A 17,109-nucleotide genomic window follows, 5' to 3' on the forward strand; every position below is an offset into this window, starting at 1 on the left:
TGCTGATACAGTAGGGTTTTCCACACAGGTTGTGTTGCTCTGGCTACGATGCTGTTGGAAAGCTTGTCCTCTCCCTGCTTCTTCATGATTCCTTGGGGATTTCATTCATCTCCTGGACATGTCCAGCCCTGGCTGAGGGCTTTCTGAAATCTTCACTATTATATTTTTGGAGAAGTCCTTTAGGGTGAATACTGTTTGGACTGGCAGGTCTGGATCTTTCCTGGCCATTTTCTCTGTCTCAGTCCTGCCGTTGTATGTTGATGACATGTTAGTTACCAGTGGGGAAAATAATGCCATGTGAAAGTGGGAGATAGAATGGTCACTGATGGGACTGGGGCAAGGAATGGTAGGGGAATTCACAGCATGGAAGCCTTCTTGCCACGTCATTGAATCAGCAGCAGCAGTGGGGAAACCATTGAAAAACATGGTCATGTGGAATGACTTGGGGAGGAAGATGGTGTCTAAAATGGGTCTTGCATGTGCTGCAATAATAGCATTATGCATACTGTTTAAAAATATTTTTTGCAGTGAATCTTTGTGGCCCATTGAGGCAAGAAATGCCGCCATCGCTAACCACTGCTTCACCTGTGCCATCAACCGAGTAGGAACGGTAAGATTTTTTTTTACTTCATTGTAGCTTTTAGATTTGTAACTTGGGAGCAGAGCTACTTTATGCAAGGGGCAAAAGGGGCAGTTTCCCCTGGGCTACTGCAGTTGGGTCCACACACAGATATGGTAACACATTCAGGGATGGGCCAAGTCATATAGAGAGGAAACAAAAATCTGCATTCTGACCCTGCTTCTTCTCTGATCAGCAATCTGCCCTTTAGAATGATCTGTAAACAGAAATCCACTTCCAGTTTGCCTCCATTGCCTTCCTCCCATCTGTGCCTCTTATTTTTGGGAAGTACAGAATGCTGTGGCATAGGAAACTAGCCTGCATGTCCTCTGGATAGCAAAAGTTTGGGGCAGCTGGATATAGGACAGGTGTGTGTACAACCAAGAGTGTCTGGGGTGGGGTGGGGTGGGGCAGAGGTTGCGAGTAACCACCTCTTCCCCTGCAGCATATTCTTCAAACCCTCTCTTTTGGGGGCCTTGGTCTTATCACTATCAAATAAATTGCACCTGTGAAAACATCAGAGGTTGTTCTCATGCAGTGGTGTGGTACCTAGGTCTCTTCCCAACCCGCTCCCTTCCCATTCAGTCCTCACTGAGTGGCAAGTGGCCAGTGAATGTTTCTCTGTGCCATTGGCAGAAAGTGCCACAAGTCAAAGACTTCCCCTTGCCTATTTTGCATGAACCAGCAGGTTCACTGGTTCTCCAGAGGGTTCTTCATTTCATGAACATCAAGCAAATGGGTAGACTGAATCTGCAGACAGACCACTCTGGAGGGAGAAGGCAGTGCATTATTCAAAAGCCAGACAAATCTTATTAGATTTACAAAGATTGTCAGGTAACAAAGGCAACCTTGTTAATCTAGTTTTGTGAGGGATGTGAGTGTTTTTTTATTGCGGTGAGAGAGGCAGAATGAAACAAGAGTGCCATCTTCTGTTTGTTTTCTTGTAGGAAATTTATCCGAATCCCTTTACATCAGGAGACGGAGGGGATGGTACGTTCTGCAGTCACCTTTGGCTTTCTTTCCTATGGGAGTCTGAATAAGCAGCTCTTTATTCTCTGCTATTTGCCCTCAGTCTCACATCACTGATAGCAACTGAAGGTGGCTCTGAGGGGGGAGGGTATGTGTGATGCTTGTCTGCCTACCTTACAGTTTTATCTTGCCATTCCTCCAAGAAGCTCAGGGCAATGGACATGGTTTCCTCTTTTCCCCCCCTCTCCTGTGTTAGTCTTGCAATAGAAAGAGCTTAGCTCAAGATCATGACCCATTGAGGGTCATGGCTGGCTCTCCCAGGTGGACCCTTGTTAGGACTCCATACAGATTCTCTGGTTAGCTGGAGAGCTGTAGTTTTGAATCTAGCTGCTTGTAGAAAAGGAGGCCCATATTGGTGCAGAAGGACTCTTGATGGATTTGTTTCATGAACAAAAACCTTGCTAACCTCTTGATATTGTGTGGCAAAATGCCAAGGAGATTCGGCTGTTGAAAGAAATCCATCTGGTCTAGCAGTGTGCCTTGTGTGAATCGGAGCAGCTCTTTGAACAGTGGCCATGATAAGTTTAGGCAGTGTTCTTGTCATTTCAGCTCAGCTCAACTCTGAACCATGTAACAAGGCTCATAAATTTTGCAAATAATATTTGCAATTTTTAAAAGGGTGTTTCCCAGCCACAGTCTGCATTAACCTGTATCTACATTTAGTTTTTAAAGAATTCCTATTCTGCCCTTCAGCCAGGGCTCCCAAGACAGAAGTGAAATGAAATATTAAAAAGCAATTAAAACATAAAGAACAATAATACCAGAACCAAAAAATGAAAAAGAAACAAAAGCCATTAATCTGTTAACCCACCCGTCTGCAACTGGGTGAGAGGTGAGACTGGATCATTGGGCTCCTCTCTCCTGGAACTGCCTCCTGCAGTGACAGTTCCACCCGTTCATTATGTGACCATCATATAAGTTGCCTGATGACAGAACCTTGTGTTTACTGGCACCTAGAAGGCTTTAATTAAGGCAGATGAGCAGGGAGACTATTTAACTCTTTTCCCTGGTTTGTTTTCCATGCTGAAATAGTCTGTCCCTAGGCTACTTTTACCCTGACTGGAGAAAATCTGCACTTTTCCAAGCAGGAGTTAAAAGCACCTGAGGAGTGGTGATTTTCAGTGTTTTCCTGCTTCTTTTTCCTTTTATGCTAGACTAGTAATCAAGCCCGCTGCAGCTAAATGCAGCGGGCGCTAGGACTCACCGACGGCGGCGGCGGGCTGGTCGGCGTTGTTGTCGGTGGCGGCGGCAGCAGGCTTCTTTGGGCAGCAGGCAGGCTCCGTCGGGCGGCGGGCTGACGCGGCGAGAGGCGCTTCGCGCCTCTCACCGCGTCAGTCCGCCAGGCAGGGAACCCCCGGCAGCCGCGCTTCGTGCGACTGCCGGGGGCTCCCTTGGGCGGCGGGGTGACGCGGCGAGAGGCGCGAAGCGCCTCTCGCCGCGTCAGGCTGGGAGCAACTGCGCGCGATTCACAGTTGCTCAGGCTGGGAATCGGAGGGACCAATCGGCAGGCGCTTCGCGCCTGCCGATTGGTCCCTCCGATTGTCTGTCGTGAGGAAGGGTCCAACCCGGACCCTTCCTCATCACGGACAAAGCCCACCTCAAGGGGGCTTAACGAATTATTTAGTCCGTGGCGCCCATGGCGCCACGGGCTGTTTAAAGATATATATATATATATATATATGTGTGTGTGTGTGTGTGTGTGTGTGTGCCTTGAAACTCCTTTTAGAAAAGCCCCAAGCAGCAGATTATATTAAGCAATTAACTTGTGGCTTTTTTTTTGTTTTGTTGCCATTTCTGAAGCTCACCACGATTTGGGTCATTTTTATGGCTCAAGTTACGTGGCCTCCCCAGATGGGAGTCGAACCCCTGAACTCTCCCGCACCCAGGATGGCCTTTTGGTGGCTGAGATGGACTTAAATCTTTGCAGGCAAGTTGGTGACAAGTGGAATTTTAAGGTAAGACTTCCTTTGCTTAGATTTCTTTTCTTTCCTACAAATATTTGACTGATTCAGTTCTCAAAGCAGCTTTCATCAAATGGATGAAATATTCCATAACACCAGCTTCCAAAAAGTCATCAAATCCAGTAGGATTGGCATAGTCCATGATATTATTTCAGTTATTATTTCAGTTACCTTCTCAACTTTTTTATCATTGAGAAACCTCTGAAACATTATTCAGGCTTTGAGAAACCCCAGAAGTGGTGCAATCATGCAGAATATGGTTGGGAAGCATAACTGTGTATGCGCCCCTGGGGCCATTCCCCTTCCCACCCCTCCAGGTCCATCATTGCCATGGGGGGGAGCAGGTCAACATGACCAAAAATGGTCATATCAACTGATAAATGTTCATCTGGTTTTCCTCATCATGGGATGCAAAGTATGGAACCGGGAAAGAGGCAGGTATGCGCACATGATGGAGGCATAATATTTATTTATATATTTAGATTTTTATACCGCCCTTCCCTACGGCTTTGGGTGGTTTACATAAAACATTTTGGAACATTTACATAGAACACTATGTAATAACAGATTGCAACAGTTGGGCTATGCCTATTTAAAGCTACTTTAAGAACAGACCTACCTGTCTTGGTTGCTCTTTGTAGGTGGCATTTGGCCATAGAAGTGACAGGTGCAGACTTGATAGCACTTGGGCATGATAACTAGAGGGCCCTTGGCTTGAGGAAACCCAAAGAGGAGAAAACCCAAAGGAACTTAATTTCTGACCTTAGCCTGTAGCCAGATCTCTCTTTCTCTATGTAACAATGAGGGAGAAGTGTGATTCCCTTAATATAGGCAATATGCAGTGGCAGAACCAGAGAGGGGAAATTAAAGACAAACGCAGCATATGTGCCAAGGGCACTGTGATTCTTCTCAAGCAGCTCAAAGCCTGGTCTGTTCACCTGCCATCACTGCTTTCTCCAGCAGTGGATTAACCCCCACTCCAGGAAGGTTTCCTCCACACTTACCTCTCACCACAAAATGGACCTCATGCTGCTTCCAAAAGGAAGCCTTCCTGCCAGCTCCAGAGGGCTGTTTCCATCAGACCTAGATGGCTGCCATGGCAACAGTGAGAAAAGTACCTCCTCTCCTGGAAAAGGCTGCTGGCATCAATGGCCAGATGTTTTCTACCTCTGGGAAAGAGGATTTTCTCACTGTGTGGAGATGAGCTCGCTTATCTTCAGTAAGATGGCAATGAGAAGCAGATACTAATCATGTCTGTGAACTGCATTCGTAAAGCTGTTGTGGGCATTAGGACAGGGAGGTTTGAATTTTTACAGCAATATGTGAGAAATGATGGGAAAGCGTTGACTTTTTTCCCCCCTCTTTCCAGATGACTGGGAGGTATGAGATGTATGCCAAGGAACTTGCTGCAGTAGTACAGCCTAATTTTGTGCCTAATATTATCCATGAGTGATTTTTCTCCGGAGTGGTTCTTCTTCATCTACTGATATGGAGTAGAGGAAGCACACTTCCTTTTCTCTTTCAGACATGATCGCTGTCTCTTGGCAACATTCCTCCAGGGAGAATACCTCAAAAGGCATGAATCAGTTGGCTAATAACAATTTTTAGCTCCCCCCACTTTGAACGGAAGGTATACACCCCATGCAGCCCAGTATGCTTTCATGCTAGCTGTCTGAAGCTGTTTTTTTTAAAGCCTCCTCTCCATTTATCATTTATGACCCTCCGGGGAAGGCGGTATATAAATATAATAAATAAAATAAATAATTTTTGCAGGAGCTCCATGTGGCCTGGAGGGGCTGCTTAGTCATGTTGCATTTTTCAACACAAGGCTACTACTATAGGTTTTAAAAACATATTGTGGCTTTAAAACCACAACGTTCAATTAGGGCATCTTCAAATAGGGCACCTGCAAATGCTGGCAGGGGCTCCTGGGAATTGTAGTCCATGGTCATCTGGAGGGCCGCAGTTTGACTATCCCTGGGCTAGAAGCTTACAAAGGAACAGGTTTTTCAAATGTTTTGTATGATGGCCCCAAGCAGCCTCAGACCACTGGCTTACACAATTCAGTTTCATTCTGTTTAGTTGGCAGTGGATATCTGGCAATTTCCTCAAAACATGACATCCAAAAGCCTTTTTAAATTAGTGTTCCGTTTTTGCATGCAAAGCTGGTATTCTATGGGAGCCATGGCTTAGTGTAGTGGTTAAAAGCGGTGACCTCTAATCTGGAGAACTGGGTTTGATTCCCCACCACATGTATCCAGCTGGATGACCTTGGGCCAATCACAGTTCTCTTAGCCTCACCTACCTCACAGGATGTCTGTTGTGGAGAGAGGAGGGGTAGGCAATTGTAAACTTTGAGATTCCTTTGGGTAATAAAAAGCAGGATACTAAAAAGCCCAGCTCTTCTTATTCTTGTTCCCCAGTTTTAAGGTAAGAAGGTTTTTACCCTCTTGGATAGTACCCTCCTCACCCCCCTCCAAGCAGGGCATCTAAACTAAAGGCACAAAGAGGCACCCACTTGACAAAGAAAAATCTGCCAGGATCAGATGAAGGGCTGAATAGAGCTGACCTGCCGCAGCTAGAACTGGGAGCTGCATCTGTGGGTGCCTTCTGGGAGAGACCTTTCTGTCATAGCTTTCTAAAAATAATACAAAAACCATTTAAATTACCTGTGTAAATCACAACAAGCCCCCCTCAGTTCTACCTCTCCTCCACCTGTTGAAGTACTTGGCGCTGCAGAGAGTGAGTTCTGAAGTTTCCTTTTTAGAAACTCTCCACTGTGAAGCCTCTCAGCTTCTCTGAAAGAAGGAAGCGGTATGCCTTTTTCTCTTGGATTATAACTTAAACCTTTATTGAGAGTGACTCAATTACAAAGTATATTTTGCATATAAAATTTCTCTATGTAAAATATTCCTTTTGTTATGGCGAATGAAGGCCTGTTGTAACAAATACTTCCTTGAATTCAGCAACCTTATGAAGAAGAAATGAGGTTTAGATGTTTCCTTGAATAAGCCTTTGACTTTGGGCTCAAAATGAATCACACTGCCCACCTCCCAGGTTTGCCTTTGATTTTGCACTGAATCCATTGCTTGCTGTTTTCGGCTTGCCCCTGCTATATGCTTGAGAGACCTTAATGGAGGGAATGCATTTTCACCTTTCTTTGTACAATGCAGAAGTTTGCTACTTGTATCCTCCCCAGTAATAGCTTCTGCTCTGTTATTAAGCCACTATCTGTAGTAAGAAGGGAGGGTTGGTTTGTTTCACTAACTGGCAATAAAGGCCAAGCTCCTGAATCTTACAATATTTGGGGGTCACTTCTGCCATCACATCAAGGAATGAGGTAGTTATGCCTACCAAACATTCATTAAAATTGTAACTTGGGAATAGTTTATACATCTGTCAACTTATTTGAAATATTTGGGTAAGAATCAGCAAGCAGTTCTGCTTAATCAACAGCAGGTACATTTATATCCTGCATCTTTTACAGTGCTAGACTCCTGGCCTTTAAAATCATAAAATGGCCCTTTAGAATTATTAGCCTTAAAAGAATTTGGCAGTGCCTTAAATACAAAGGACTATTTTTCCCTTTACTGTTGAAAGCATACATAATTTAACATAAAATTAGCATATATGATAATAGATGGGATAGAGATCTGTGAAGACTGATCTTTTACCCAATTGACCACTTCTGTAATGTCCTTTGCTCTCCCCCCCCCACACCCCCCACCTGAAAGCGGTCTCTAACAGAAGAGCTGTAGGTAAGAAATTCAGACAGCCCAAGTGATACAAAGAACTCTTTGGATCCTGCTCTACAAGGCCACAACAGCAGGAGATAAATGTTTACCCTGTTCTTAAGGTCTGTGTTTTTAGTGCTACGAGGTTCTTTGTTTTTCAGATTATTTAGATCACTTGTCTCACCACATTCACTTTCTGGGGTGGATAAGATTTTGAACCCAAACAACATGGCACTTAATGGCATGCGCTACTTTAAAAATCCACAAGTGAAGCCCTGCCACTGATATCCCCCTATTTCAATTGTCTATCATGTCCAGAATTTTGTTTCTTCTTCATTGGCTAATGTCAAGTATGTCACTATCGATTCTCTGTATTTGCGATATTTTCAAATAAAGTACATAGTGGATTATGCTGTATGGAAGTTTTATTTTAAACATCAGGGAAGCCCCATCTGAGCATGAGTGTAGTACTCATGAGGTAGAAAGTGGGTTCTGGCTAGCACCTGTCCTAAAACTCAGCTGAGAGGAATTTCCCTGTTTCAGTTCTGAATCTGCCTTTGCCTTGGAAGTCCACGAATACTGTTAGCAACGGAGTTCTAGTCTCCAATTATAGGTCTGCAGCAGCTAATGAAGTTTCCCTTCTTACCCGCTAGCCCTCTGGTGATACTGCCAACTGTTGCCATTGCATTAGTTTCTAGATACGTTCTGACAGCACAGTGTCAGTTTAAAAGGCTGGGCCTGAGGGTGCCCATGGGCAAGCGTCACATGGGAACTACTGACAGGAGGAAGCTGTCTTCAGTCTTATGGGTGACAACTGTTCAAGTGGGAGCAACGTGGACCCCACTTCCATGTTTGAACGTGCTTTAAAGATACTCGATTGTGCCAGGTTGGGACTGCCAAGTTAGCAAAGGGCTCTTCCCAAATTCACCTTTAAAACATTTTAACTTATTGAGGCAAAAAATTAGTACATTCAGGATTCTGCAACCCTTCCCCCGAAGCCGCACTGGGGAAGCAAGCAGAGGATTCTGAAAATAAATGGGTGGCATGCAGTGAACAGGTCCACACCACCATTTCCGAGGTGGCAGTGCAGTCACCACGCAACAACTTTCCCCTTCACCTCCTGAAACCATCTTCTGAAAGCTCTTCCAGCCTACTGCTCAGCCATATCTGCTGAATCTGCTGAATGTGCAGATCCTTTCAGAAGAATGGCATAACCACACAGGTGTCCCTCTCTGCTTCAAAAGCAGCTGTAGGAATCTGCCTGTTTCGGTCTGTGGAACCCCTTTTTGGGCAACGAGGACTTCTTCTTCTTGCTGCCCAATCTCAAAAAGAGTTTATTCACTATGACCTAGGTGAAGGCGGTGTCTTTTGTTGCTTCTTCCTGCGCGGTGTCTTTTGTTGCTTCTTCCTGTGCCTACCCTTTCTCCAAATGCCCCCAAGTGATGACTTACATTTAATGGATTTGGTTTCGGAGAGTTTTATTCCTGGGAAGGAAAAGGGTCTGACATCCAACCGGAAAAAAGTCTGATTTTGCATTTTAAACTTAAGTGTGCAAAATTAAAATTAAGTACATACACGTCCGTATGTATATAGCATAGTGTATGTACACAGGCTATTTCATCGTCAAGAATAAAAAGATGGAGATAGAACAACCACGTAGCTCTACCAACATCTCTAAAAGCATCCCTTGTTTGTAATCCTGCTGCAGTCTGGGAGCAAAGTCTCTGTAGCAGAAGTCCTGAGACAAGTCAGCTGCCCATAGAGGTGCTGGGCAGGCTGGGCCAATGACAAGCTGGAAGCACCAGATGCAGGTGTCAGCTGTCTGTGTAAATAAACAGGATGTCTTCATCTGTGCCGTAACTCGTCCTGGCTTCCTCAAAGTTATTGATGCTGGTGCTGCATGTTCCTGTGGGATAGGACCAATACGTATTCAGTGAGGAATCAGGGTTTAAGAGAGACAGAAGCCCAAGTAGTGGGAATCCACAGCTGGAAAGCAGGGGTAAATCAAGTAACCCTGGGCTTCGGAGACTGATCCAGACTAGATGTTTCCATGGAATACAATTTGATCCCCTACTGCAGCAGCCCCTAATCTACAGGAATCCTGTTCTGGGTGAGGGGAGAGCCCCCAGAACAATTCCAGGAGGGATTTGGGGCTGCCATGTGGGGAGAAAGGAGTGCAAAAATCGCACTATATGGATAGAAATCCATGTGCCTGCAGAAATGTTAGTCTAGGTCCAACCCTGTACATTGCTATGAACGGTAACAACACATAGCAACCCAGTGTAGAATACTTTTAAATGATTGTTCTAGCATATCTTTATCCTGCTTTTCCTTCCCAGAATGGATTGATTCATTAATATTTTCAGTATCTTATCTGGTTGTGGCAGGATATAATTTTTTTAATAAATAAAAAAGCTCCAAGCAATATACCTCCCCCATCCAACTATTTCTTTTTCTCCTCACAACTTTGTGAGGTGGGCGAGGCCAAGAAAGAGGGACTGCTGGTCCAAGGTCACCTAGTGAGCATTGTGGCAAGGTGAGAACATGAGCTGATATCTCTAGTCACTCACACAGTAGCCATTAATCCACACGGGCCACGTGACCACAGCAGACACAGAACAGAGTAACTAACTCTGAATAGCATTATTTGACATTTAACTAAAAGAATAAAAGCTCACAATGAGAGGGGGAGAAACCTTGGCAGCAAAGGTGGTTACTCACGGTCCGCATAGGCAGGGTTGTTGTAATAAATACTCCCTGAGGCTTCGTTGTAGCCACACAACACAATGAAATGGCCCTGGTAATCGGGGCTCCTGCAGAAGCACTTCTGTCCGATTGGGAGAAAGCAGCAGTATTTGACTGGGCTGGAGCACAGGTCACACAGCAGGAGGACTGCATTCACCAGCACAATGGCCACATGGCCTTGGGCCAAGTGTTCCTGGATGTCCCGGATGGTCACTGTGCTGTGGAAGAAGATTGAGAGAAAGTGGGCTAGGAGGGCCACTAGCCAAGGCCACCAAAACATCAATTATTACACTAGTGATGATGTTTGAGGACCAGGACAGACACCAAGCAGTTTTTGGTCTTCCAGGTCATCTAGATACTGTAAATAAAGATAATAACTACTGAGGCAATTTAGGGTTATAGTTAGATCTGCTAAAATTCCACATGCTTACACATAGGAACTCTATTCCATCTTTGCATAAAGATTATTTGATAATCTTCGAGGACAGGAGATTAGAGCTACCATCCCCATGCTGATGAGAGAATTCCAACCATGTCACAGAATCATAGGGACCTCCTGGATTATCTAGTCCAACCCCCTGCACTATGTAGGACACTCACAACCCTATCGCTCATCCACTGTAACCTGCCACCCTCATGAACCTTCACAGAATCAGCCTCTCCATCAGATGGTTATCCAGGCTCTGTTTAAAAATTTCCCAAGATGGAGAACCCACCACCTCCCAAGGAAGCCTGTTCCACTGAGAAACCGCTCTAATTGTCAGGAACTTCTTCCTGATGTTTAGACGGAATTTCTTTTGAATTAATTACATTCCATAGGTTCTTGTCCGTCCCTCCGGGACAAGAGAGAACAACTCTGCTCCATCTTCTACATGGTTGTCTTTTAAATACTTGAAGTGGAACAGGCTAATCCTGCCTCAAAATTTGCCATGACCTTGTTCTCTATCACCCATTGTTCTTTATCATGTGTTTTTAACATTCGTAAGCCTTCATTTGGAATGGGAATAGAAATTGTGGTTTTCTTATTGCTTTGTGGTCAGGAGCACAAAGCTTCAAACCTGCAATATTCTTTTTGATGACAATAAGTCGCCGTACTCAGCAGAATCCCAGCTTTTATGTAAAAGAGGCATAGCCAAGTACTCCTATCTGGGGAGACAAGTTGGAAAACTAAGGCAACTGCAGCCTTAATGATAACTATGTTAACCTTAAGAGTAAATTGCAAGGAATTCCATAGACCTTCATGATTAGTATAAACCCTGGGAGGAAAGGGAAAATATGCACATGAGTATGTAGAATCATAGAATCACAGAGTTGGAAGGGGCCATACAGGCCATCTAGTCCAACCCCCTGCTCAATGCAGGATCAGCCCTAAGCATCCTAAAGCATCCAAGATATGTAAATATGTATAGGGTTAAGATTAAGATCCAAGAGTGATAAGAGACTGGTTTCTCAAACTTCATTCTGCTGCATTTTTATCTTGTTCCTCTTCAGGATGGTTGATGCAGTTCTTCCTTCTTCACCTGGATCTCTCTAGTCCCAGACTGACTCTAAATTAGTTGTCTTCCATTTCTCTAAACCCAGATGAAAATTCAACGGGATGCTGACTCAGGAGTTTTCACATTTTTAGAGCTAAGTATTCCAGAAGAGTCATCCCATTTGCACAATAAAGCAAAAAGATAAAAAGACACCACCAAGAGCTCACCACTTCTCCACCAGCACCTTGCAGGCCTTGGCTTGTGCAAATAGCTGGTTGACTCGGTTCTCCTCTGTGTCAAAGTGTTTCCTGTAAAATGACTGAACAAAGAAGACAATTAGGCTGGTTAAGACTGACTTTCAACATGAGCATATCTGGATCAGGTAGCTTTTGAAGGAACCAAGCCATACCAGAAGGTGTTTCCCCACTGAGGGGTACACAACTATGGGATCTAGAATCACACTGCAGTTCAGCAGAAGCAAAGGCCAAACAGACTGGAATGTTCATGAATTGCAAAAGAACGTAAGAAGAGCCTTGCTGGATCAGGCCAGTAGTCCAACAACTTGTTTCATACAGTAGCCTACCAGTTGCTCTGGAGACCCAACAGAACACAGAAGCCAAAGTCTTCCCTCTTGCATTGCCAATTGGCACTGGTATCCAGGTTTCCTGCCTCTGAATGTGGAGGTTCCCTTCACTCACATGGCTAGTAGTCATTGGTGAGCCTATCCCCAATCTGTCTAATCCCCCTTTAAAGCTGTCTGTGTTTGAGGCCATCACTACATGTACTGGCAACAAATTTCAATTACTCATTGAGTAAACAAGTACGTACTTCCTTTTGTTAGTCTTCTTCCTATTGTCATTTGACTTCATTGAGTGGCCCCCAAGTTCTAATATTATTTTCAGCTCCTCCTATCCATCTTATTCAGCCCGAGCATAATTTTATAAATCTCCGTTATGGCCCCATCTCTTGGAAGGAAAGGTGCTTCAATTCCTTGATCATCTTGATTCCCCTCTCTGGTACTTCTTCCAGTTCTGCAATGTCCTTTTTAAGATACAGCAACCAGAGGGAAACGCAGAATTTCAACTAAGGCTGAGTTATGGCTTTATACAAGAGCAGCACACCATTTGCAGTTTCATTCCCAATCCATTTCCTGATAATCCTCAGCATGGAGTTTGCCACTGCTGTTGTGTTCTTCAGGAAACCATGGACTGTACCTGATATGGCCATCAAAAGGAAGCCCTGCCTTCACTTTGCCAGAGAACCAGAGAATTAGGGTAACATCAACATTTCACTGTTAGAAATAGGAAACTGACCTGGGTTTTATAACCCTTGTCTACCCCCAGGGTCTGTGTGCAGAATCTGTGCTTCACGCCAAAGTGGCGCATTAAGTAGGCCAAGTCAATGGTCCAGATGCTTTTTGTCAAGTGGAGTTCCTGAATGGCCTTCTGAAATTCATCATCATTCAGAAGATTCAGGTATCTGAGGTTAAATAAAAAGGGGTGGATGCAACATTAGGTAAAAAAAGAGCATTTTGGAACACTTCATGTGGCACATGGGAAACAGAATAGAAGGCTCTATCTAAAATGGACAGACATCCCACAACCAAAAGGACCCAGAATTCATATCAATGGGATGTTAAATGCTTGCTTGCTTCTGGGGTTTTGTTCTTGGCTTAATAGGTATGCAGGTAACGTATCTGGTATGTTTACACAAAACTGCATTTTAGAGCTTCTTATAAGCTACTGGTCTACATAAATGCAATAGGGACCCAAGATGAGGGCCTGACATTTGTTTGTTTTGAAAACCAGTGAGAGACTGGAGGATAAAAGGAAATAACTTGGCAAACATTTGATGGAAAGTTTATTCAGACACTGTCTGAGCCATAAATAATATGGTTCAGATGATCTCCAAGTTATGGTTCAGTTTGCTCCTATGCTCCCTCCTTCTCTCTTGGGGCAGTAATTCTGCATGCCCATGGCTTTCTGTATCTATAGTGCAGTGTTATAGTAACATTAGGGCTCACACCACTGTGGTCTGAAATAACCAGGCCTCCCTTGAAATCATGGTTTGAAGTGGGTTTGCAAGCTATCATTTGTGATCAGTAAGGCCATAGCCCTGAACTATGATTAGCACAAACTCTGGGAAAGTAGTGGAAACAAATGAGCCTGCAGGGCATTCCCAATGTGCAAACCACAATGTTGTCTGAACCAGACCTGCATTGTGACAGAAGACAGACAAGAAAAAAATGACAGTAGGAGAAACTAGTGGGAATAGTGGGAGAGCAGCTCATTCAGGATCAGGGTTACGGGGTCACCTGGCAGAGAGAAGAAACTTGCAGAAAAAGCCACCGGAATTCAGAAATGAAGAGGAAAGAGAGTGGTTTGGATATTCAGGAAAGGAAGTTCGGTTTTGGAAACTGCTTAGAATGGGTAGGGCAAGAGGAGAGGCAGGTTACAAGTAGTCAAGGTGGGAAATTACCAGCGCACGGACTAACGTCTTGGCAGAAGGGATGGAGAGAAATGAAAATCTTCTGCTTCAAATCTATTAAGTAGACATCTAAATATTCTCCTGCACCTAAAGCTCATGTTCCTCTGTGGAAGGAAAGACGAGTTCAGCAGGGCAGCTAGCAGGTTGGAAAAATGAAACCCAGGCAACACAACACACAGAAAACCAGAAACCCTTTTTTATTTGTGGGTCACAAATGGCAGCAACTTTGTGGAATGGGAAAGGGCAAGATATGCACAACACAGGACAAAAGCTACATCTTGATTACAATTACTTAATAAGAGCAATGCAAATCAGTAGTATGATACAAGGTGTAAGCCAGTGAGGGAAATAATGATCTTCCAATTTTTTACATCACATGAATCAGTCAGTTCCCCCCCTCCCACAACTAAGAAGCTGGCAGTACAGCTAGTCACACATTTTTAAAGGGCCAGCAACCTTCACAGTGGCTCAGATCCAGGAATCCACTATCTTGCTGCTAAGTGCTATCATTAGCCCTGGCCAAATTTACTTACTGCAGTACCATCCTGGAGCAAGCCAGTCCACAGTCCCAATGGTACCACTGCTGGAGCACTGGCACTTTCAGCTGCACGTGGTCCCCTGCACCAAACAAAGAGACAGCAGTGAATGAACAGCATGGCAGAAAACCCCAGCCTTTCTTCTGCGCACTTATTCGAGAGCCAGCATGAGGACTGTGGTAAAGAGCAGCAGACACTCATCTGGAAAATCGGGTTTGATTCCCTGCCCCTCCACATGAAGCCTGCTGGGTGACCTTGGGCCAGTCACAGTTCCCTCAGACTCTCTTAGCCCCACCTTCCTCACATGGTGTCTGTTGTGAGGAGAGGAAGTGGAGGAGATTATGACCCAGTTTGAAACTCCTTAAGACAGAGAATAGTGGGGTATACAAACCAACTCTTTTTACATTTCCTCTTAGGGGAAACCTCATCTTTCATTCCATTGTGTAGAAATCTGTGTGCAGTTTTTAAAAATGACAGGTCAGGTAGTGTGTAAGGGGCAGGGCAGCTTCCCCCCTACAACTTCATTGATGAAATTATTATGGCCAGCCACAATTCCTTTCAGGCTGAATCTCTGCTAATGCAAGAGATGGTGAAGGGCTAAATTGCAAGTCTGTTTGATACTTGTACCCTGATCTGTGCATTTCGACACAAGGAAAATGTGTTTAAATCAGTGATTCTCTGTGGTCTTCAGCAGTAGACACTGTGTCACAGGTAGATTCACGTGAAAATCTAAAATAGGGTGCATTACTGATTTTTCCAGGATTAGAGCCCAAATTGCAATAAGAGTTTGTTTAGGGCAACATTTAGCAATAGTTCAGCCATGCAGGGGAATTTTAACATTTCTTTAACATTAGTTGGGGGGTCAGAATTAATACAAACTCCAAAAATAACCTGGAATTACTCCCTGCTTTTATCAAGACATCTCAAGTTATGAATTCGAGAAAGGGGTTTTTACTATTTTAAAGAAAACTGTAAAAACACAATTTATTCTGAGAAAGTCAAATTAAACTTGGCATTCAAAACAAACTTCTCACCAGCTGAATATACCACTGCAATTAATACATTTACTCTCTTGAATAATGAACTTCATATCAGGAGGGCAGTGAAGTGGAGTCAACCCACATAATTTCCTAGGTCTGCAGAAAAATGTGTGCCTGTCCCAAAAATGGCCCCAGGGGTCTTGTCTTTCAGGAACCACATAATGGGGCAGAAGGGTAAGGGAACTAGTCTTGCTGGGCCTCTAAGAGATTATGAAGTGTGGTTTAAGGACCAATTTAAAGAGGTCTCTGGCGGGCAATGAACTATGCATGGACTTCGAGAAGCACATTCACACTGTTTAGTCAGCACGGCCCAACTTAACACCAGCAAGCATTACAGAGGTGCACATTAAGATGTCTATTGCCTTGTTTACCCGAGACGAGGAGTCCATGCGAAAATCTAACAAGGAAGATCTATTGCTGGGGTAGTCAAACTGCGGCCCTCCAGATGTCCATGGACTACAATTCCCATGAGCCCCTGCCAGCGTGCAGGGGCTCATGGGAATTGTAGTCCATGGGCATCTGGAGGGCCGCAGTTTGACTACCCCTGATCTATTGCCTGCTCAGGGGCCCGTCCTAACCCGGCCTAGCACCCTGAAGGGCGGCGGGCACAGGGAGGCGGCTTGGAGGGAGACTGCAGAGTGGGGAGAGAGCGCTTCCCCCAAGCCTGGCCCCAAGTCCCCGCGGGCAGAGCCGGCCCAGGTCGGGGACTGCGACACAAGCAGCATCCTCACCCCTCCATCTCCGCGGAGCGCGATGGCGCCGGGCAGGCGAAGGGCACGGGAGGCGCCCGGGAAGGGGCGGCACAGGGAAGGTTCCCCCCGCCCCACGCATGCCCGTCCTGGACCATGCCCACGGTCAGGGTCGTCCTGCCAGGCTGTCCCCGCATCTGGTTTCTTTTGGCAACAATCGCGGGAAGGGGGGGGCTTCAGAGGGGCTCGCCAAACAGCGGCGCCTCCGGGGGCTCATCCAGGGCAGGGACGGCTCCTTCGGTCCTGGAAGGCGGCAGAGGAGGCTCTCCGCCCTCATTGCACCGCACAGGCAGACCCCGCGCTTTGCACATGCTCTGCGGGCTCTTGACCGACCTGCAGGCGGCTCCGCGTCCTCTTTGGGACTCTTCATGGCCGGCGGGCGAGCGTAGGACCAGGGAGCCGCTCAGGGGGCGGCCGCGGGCCCGGTCATGGTTCCCACGGCGGCGGTGGCGGTGGCGGCGGCTCTTCCGCCTCCTCCTCTTCCACGCTCGCTCCCTCCCTCCCGGGCCGGCAGAGGCGGAGCCGCCCAGTGGCGGGAGGCGAGGCGGTCGGATCGGGTTGAGTTGGGTTAGGCAGGGAAGGCTGTCAAACGATAGATTCAGGAGGGTAGCCGTGTCGGTCTGAAGTCGCGCCAGGTTTGAGTCCAGTGGCCTCCATGCTTGGGTGGAAACGGCTGGCAACAAGTCTCTCTTAATGACTTCTTTTCACAACTGGGAAACCGTCTGCCATTAGTC

The 17,109-nt window shown here is 45.7% G+C and overlaps 2 protein-coding genes across 4 annotated transcripts in view; one reads left to right on the top strand and one right to left on the bottom strand.

Moving 5' to 3' along the window:
- UPB1 (beta-ureidopropionase 1) overlaps positions 1 to 12,395 on the top strand; it is a 25,036-nt gene extending 12,641 nt beyond the window's left edge. The window contains exons 7-10 of one of the 3 annotated variants that reach the window (XM_077308739.1): positions 529 to 610; positions 1,567 to 1,609; positions 3,449 to 3,603; positions 11,670 to 12,395. In XM_077308739.1, coding sequence (XP_077164854.1) covers positions 529 to 610; positions 1,567 to 1,609; positions 3,449 to 3,603; positions 11,670 to 11,768 — 379 coding nt within the window. In that variant the 3' untranslated portion in view covers positions 11,769 to 12,395. Of the gene's footprint in view, positions 1 to 528; positions 611 to 1,566; positions 1,610 to 3,448; positions 3,604 to 4,978; positions 7,752 to 11,579 lie in introns of those variants that run through there. The other 2 variants (XM_077308741.1, XM_077308740.1) reach the window with 2 other exon arrangements.
- GUCD1 (guanylyl cyclase domain containing 1) lies at positions 8,805 to 16,893 on the bottom strand. The gene is made up of 6 exons (XM_077308743.1): positions 16,709 to 16,893; positions 14,584 to 14,668; positions 12,877 to 13,042; positions 11,791 to 11,882; positions 10,065 to 10,306; positions 8,805 to 9,249 (listed from the first exon to the last, which is right to left on the bottom strand). Exons 1-6 carry the CDS (start codon positions 16,743 to 16,745, stop codon positions 9,158 to 9,160), a joined length of 714 nt encoding a protein of 237 aa, XP_077164858.1. The 5' UTR covers positions 16,746 to 16,893; the 3' UTR covers positions 8,805 to 9,157.
- Between the last annotated feature and the right edge of the window lie 216 nt (positions 16,894 to 17,109).

The sequence above is a fragment of the Paroedura picta genome, chromosome 13, assembly GCF_049243985.1.
Source record: "Paroedura picta isolate Pp20150507F chromosome 13, Ppicta_v3.0, whole genome shotgun sequence".
NCBI lineage: Eukaryota > Metazoa > Chordata > Lepidosauria > Squamata > Gekkonidae > Paroedura > Paroedura picta.

What these genes read in the sequence shown, in the direction of transcription:
- GUCD1 (XM_077308743.1), bottom strand. Translation starts at nt 16,745, where the DNA reads ATGAAGAGTCCCAAAGAGGACGCGGAGCCGCCTGCAG. An exon ending in TGCTCCAGGATGGTACTGCA is followed by an intron (nt 13,043 to 14,583) that starts GTAAGTAAATTT and finishes ATTTAACCTCAG; the next exon opens with ATACCTGAATCTTCTGAATG. An exon ending in CAACCCTGCCTATGCGGACC is followed by an intron (nt 9,250 to 10,064) that starts GTGAGTAACCAC and finishes CCTATCCCACAG; the next exon opens with GAACATGCAGCACCAGCATC.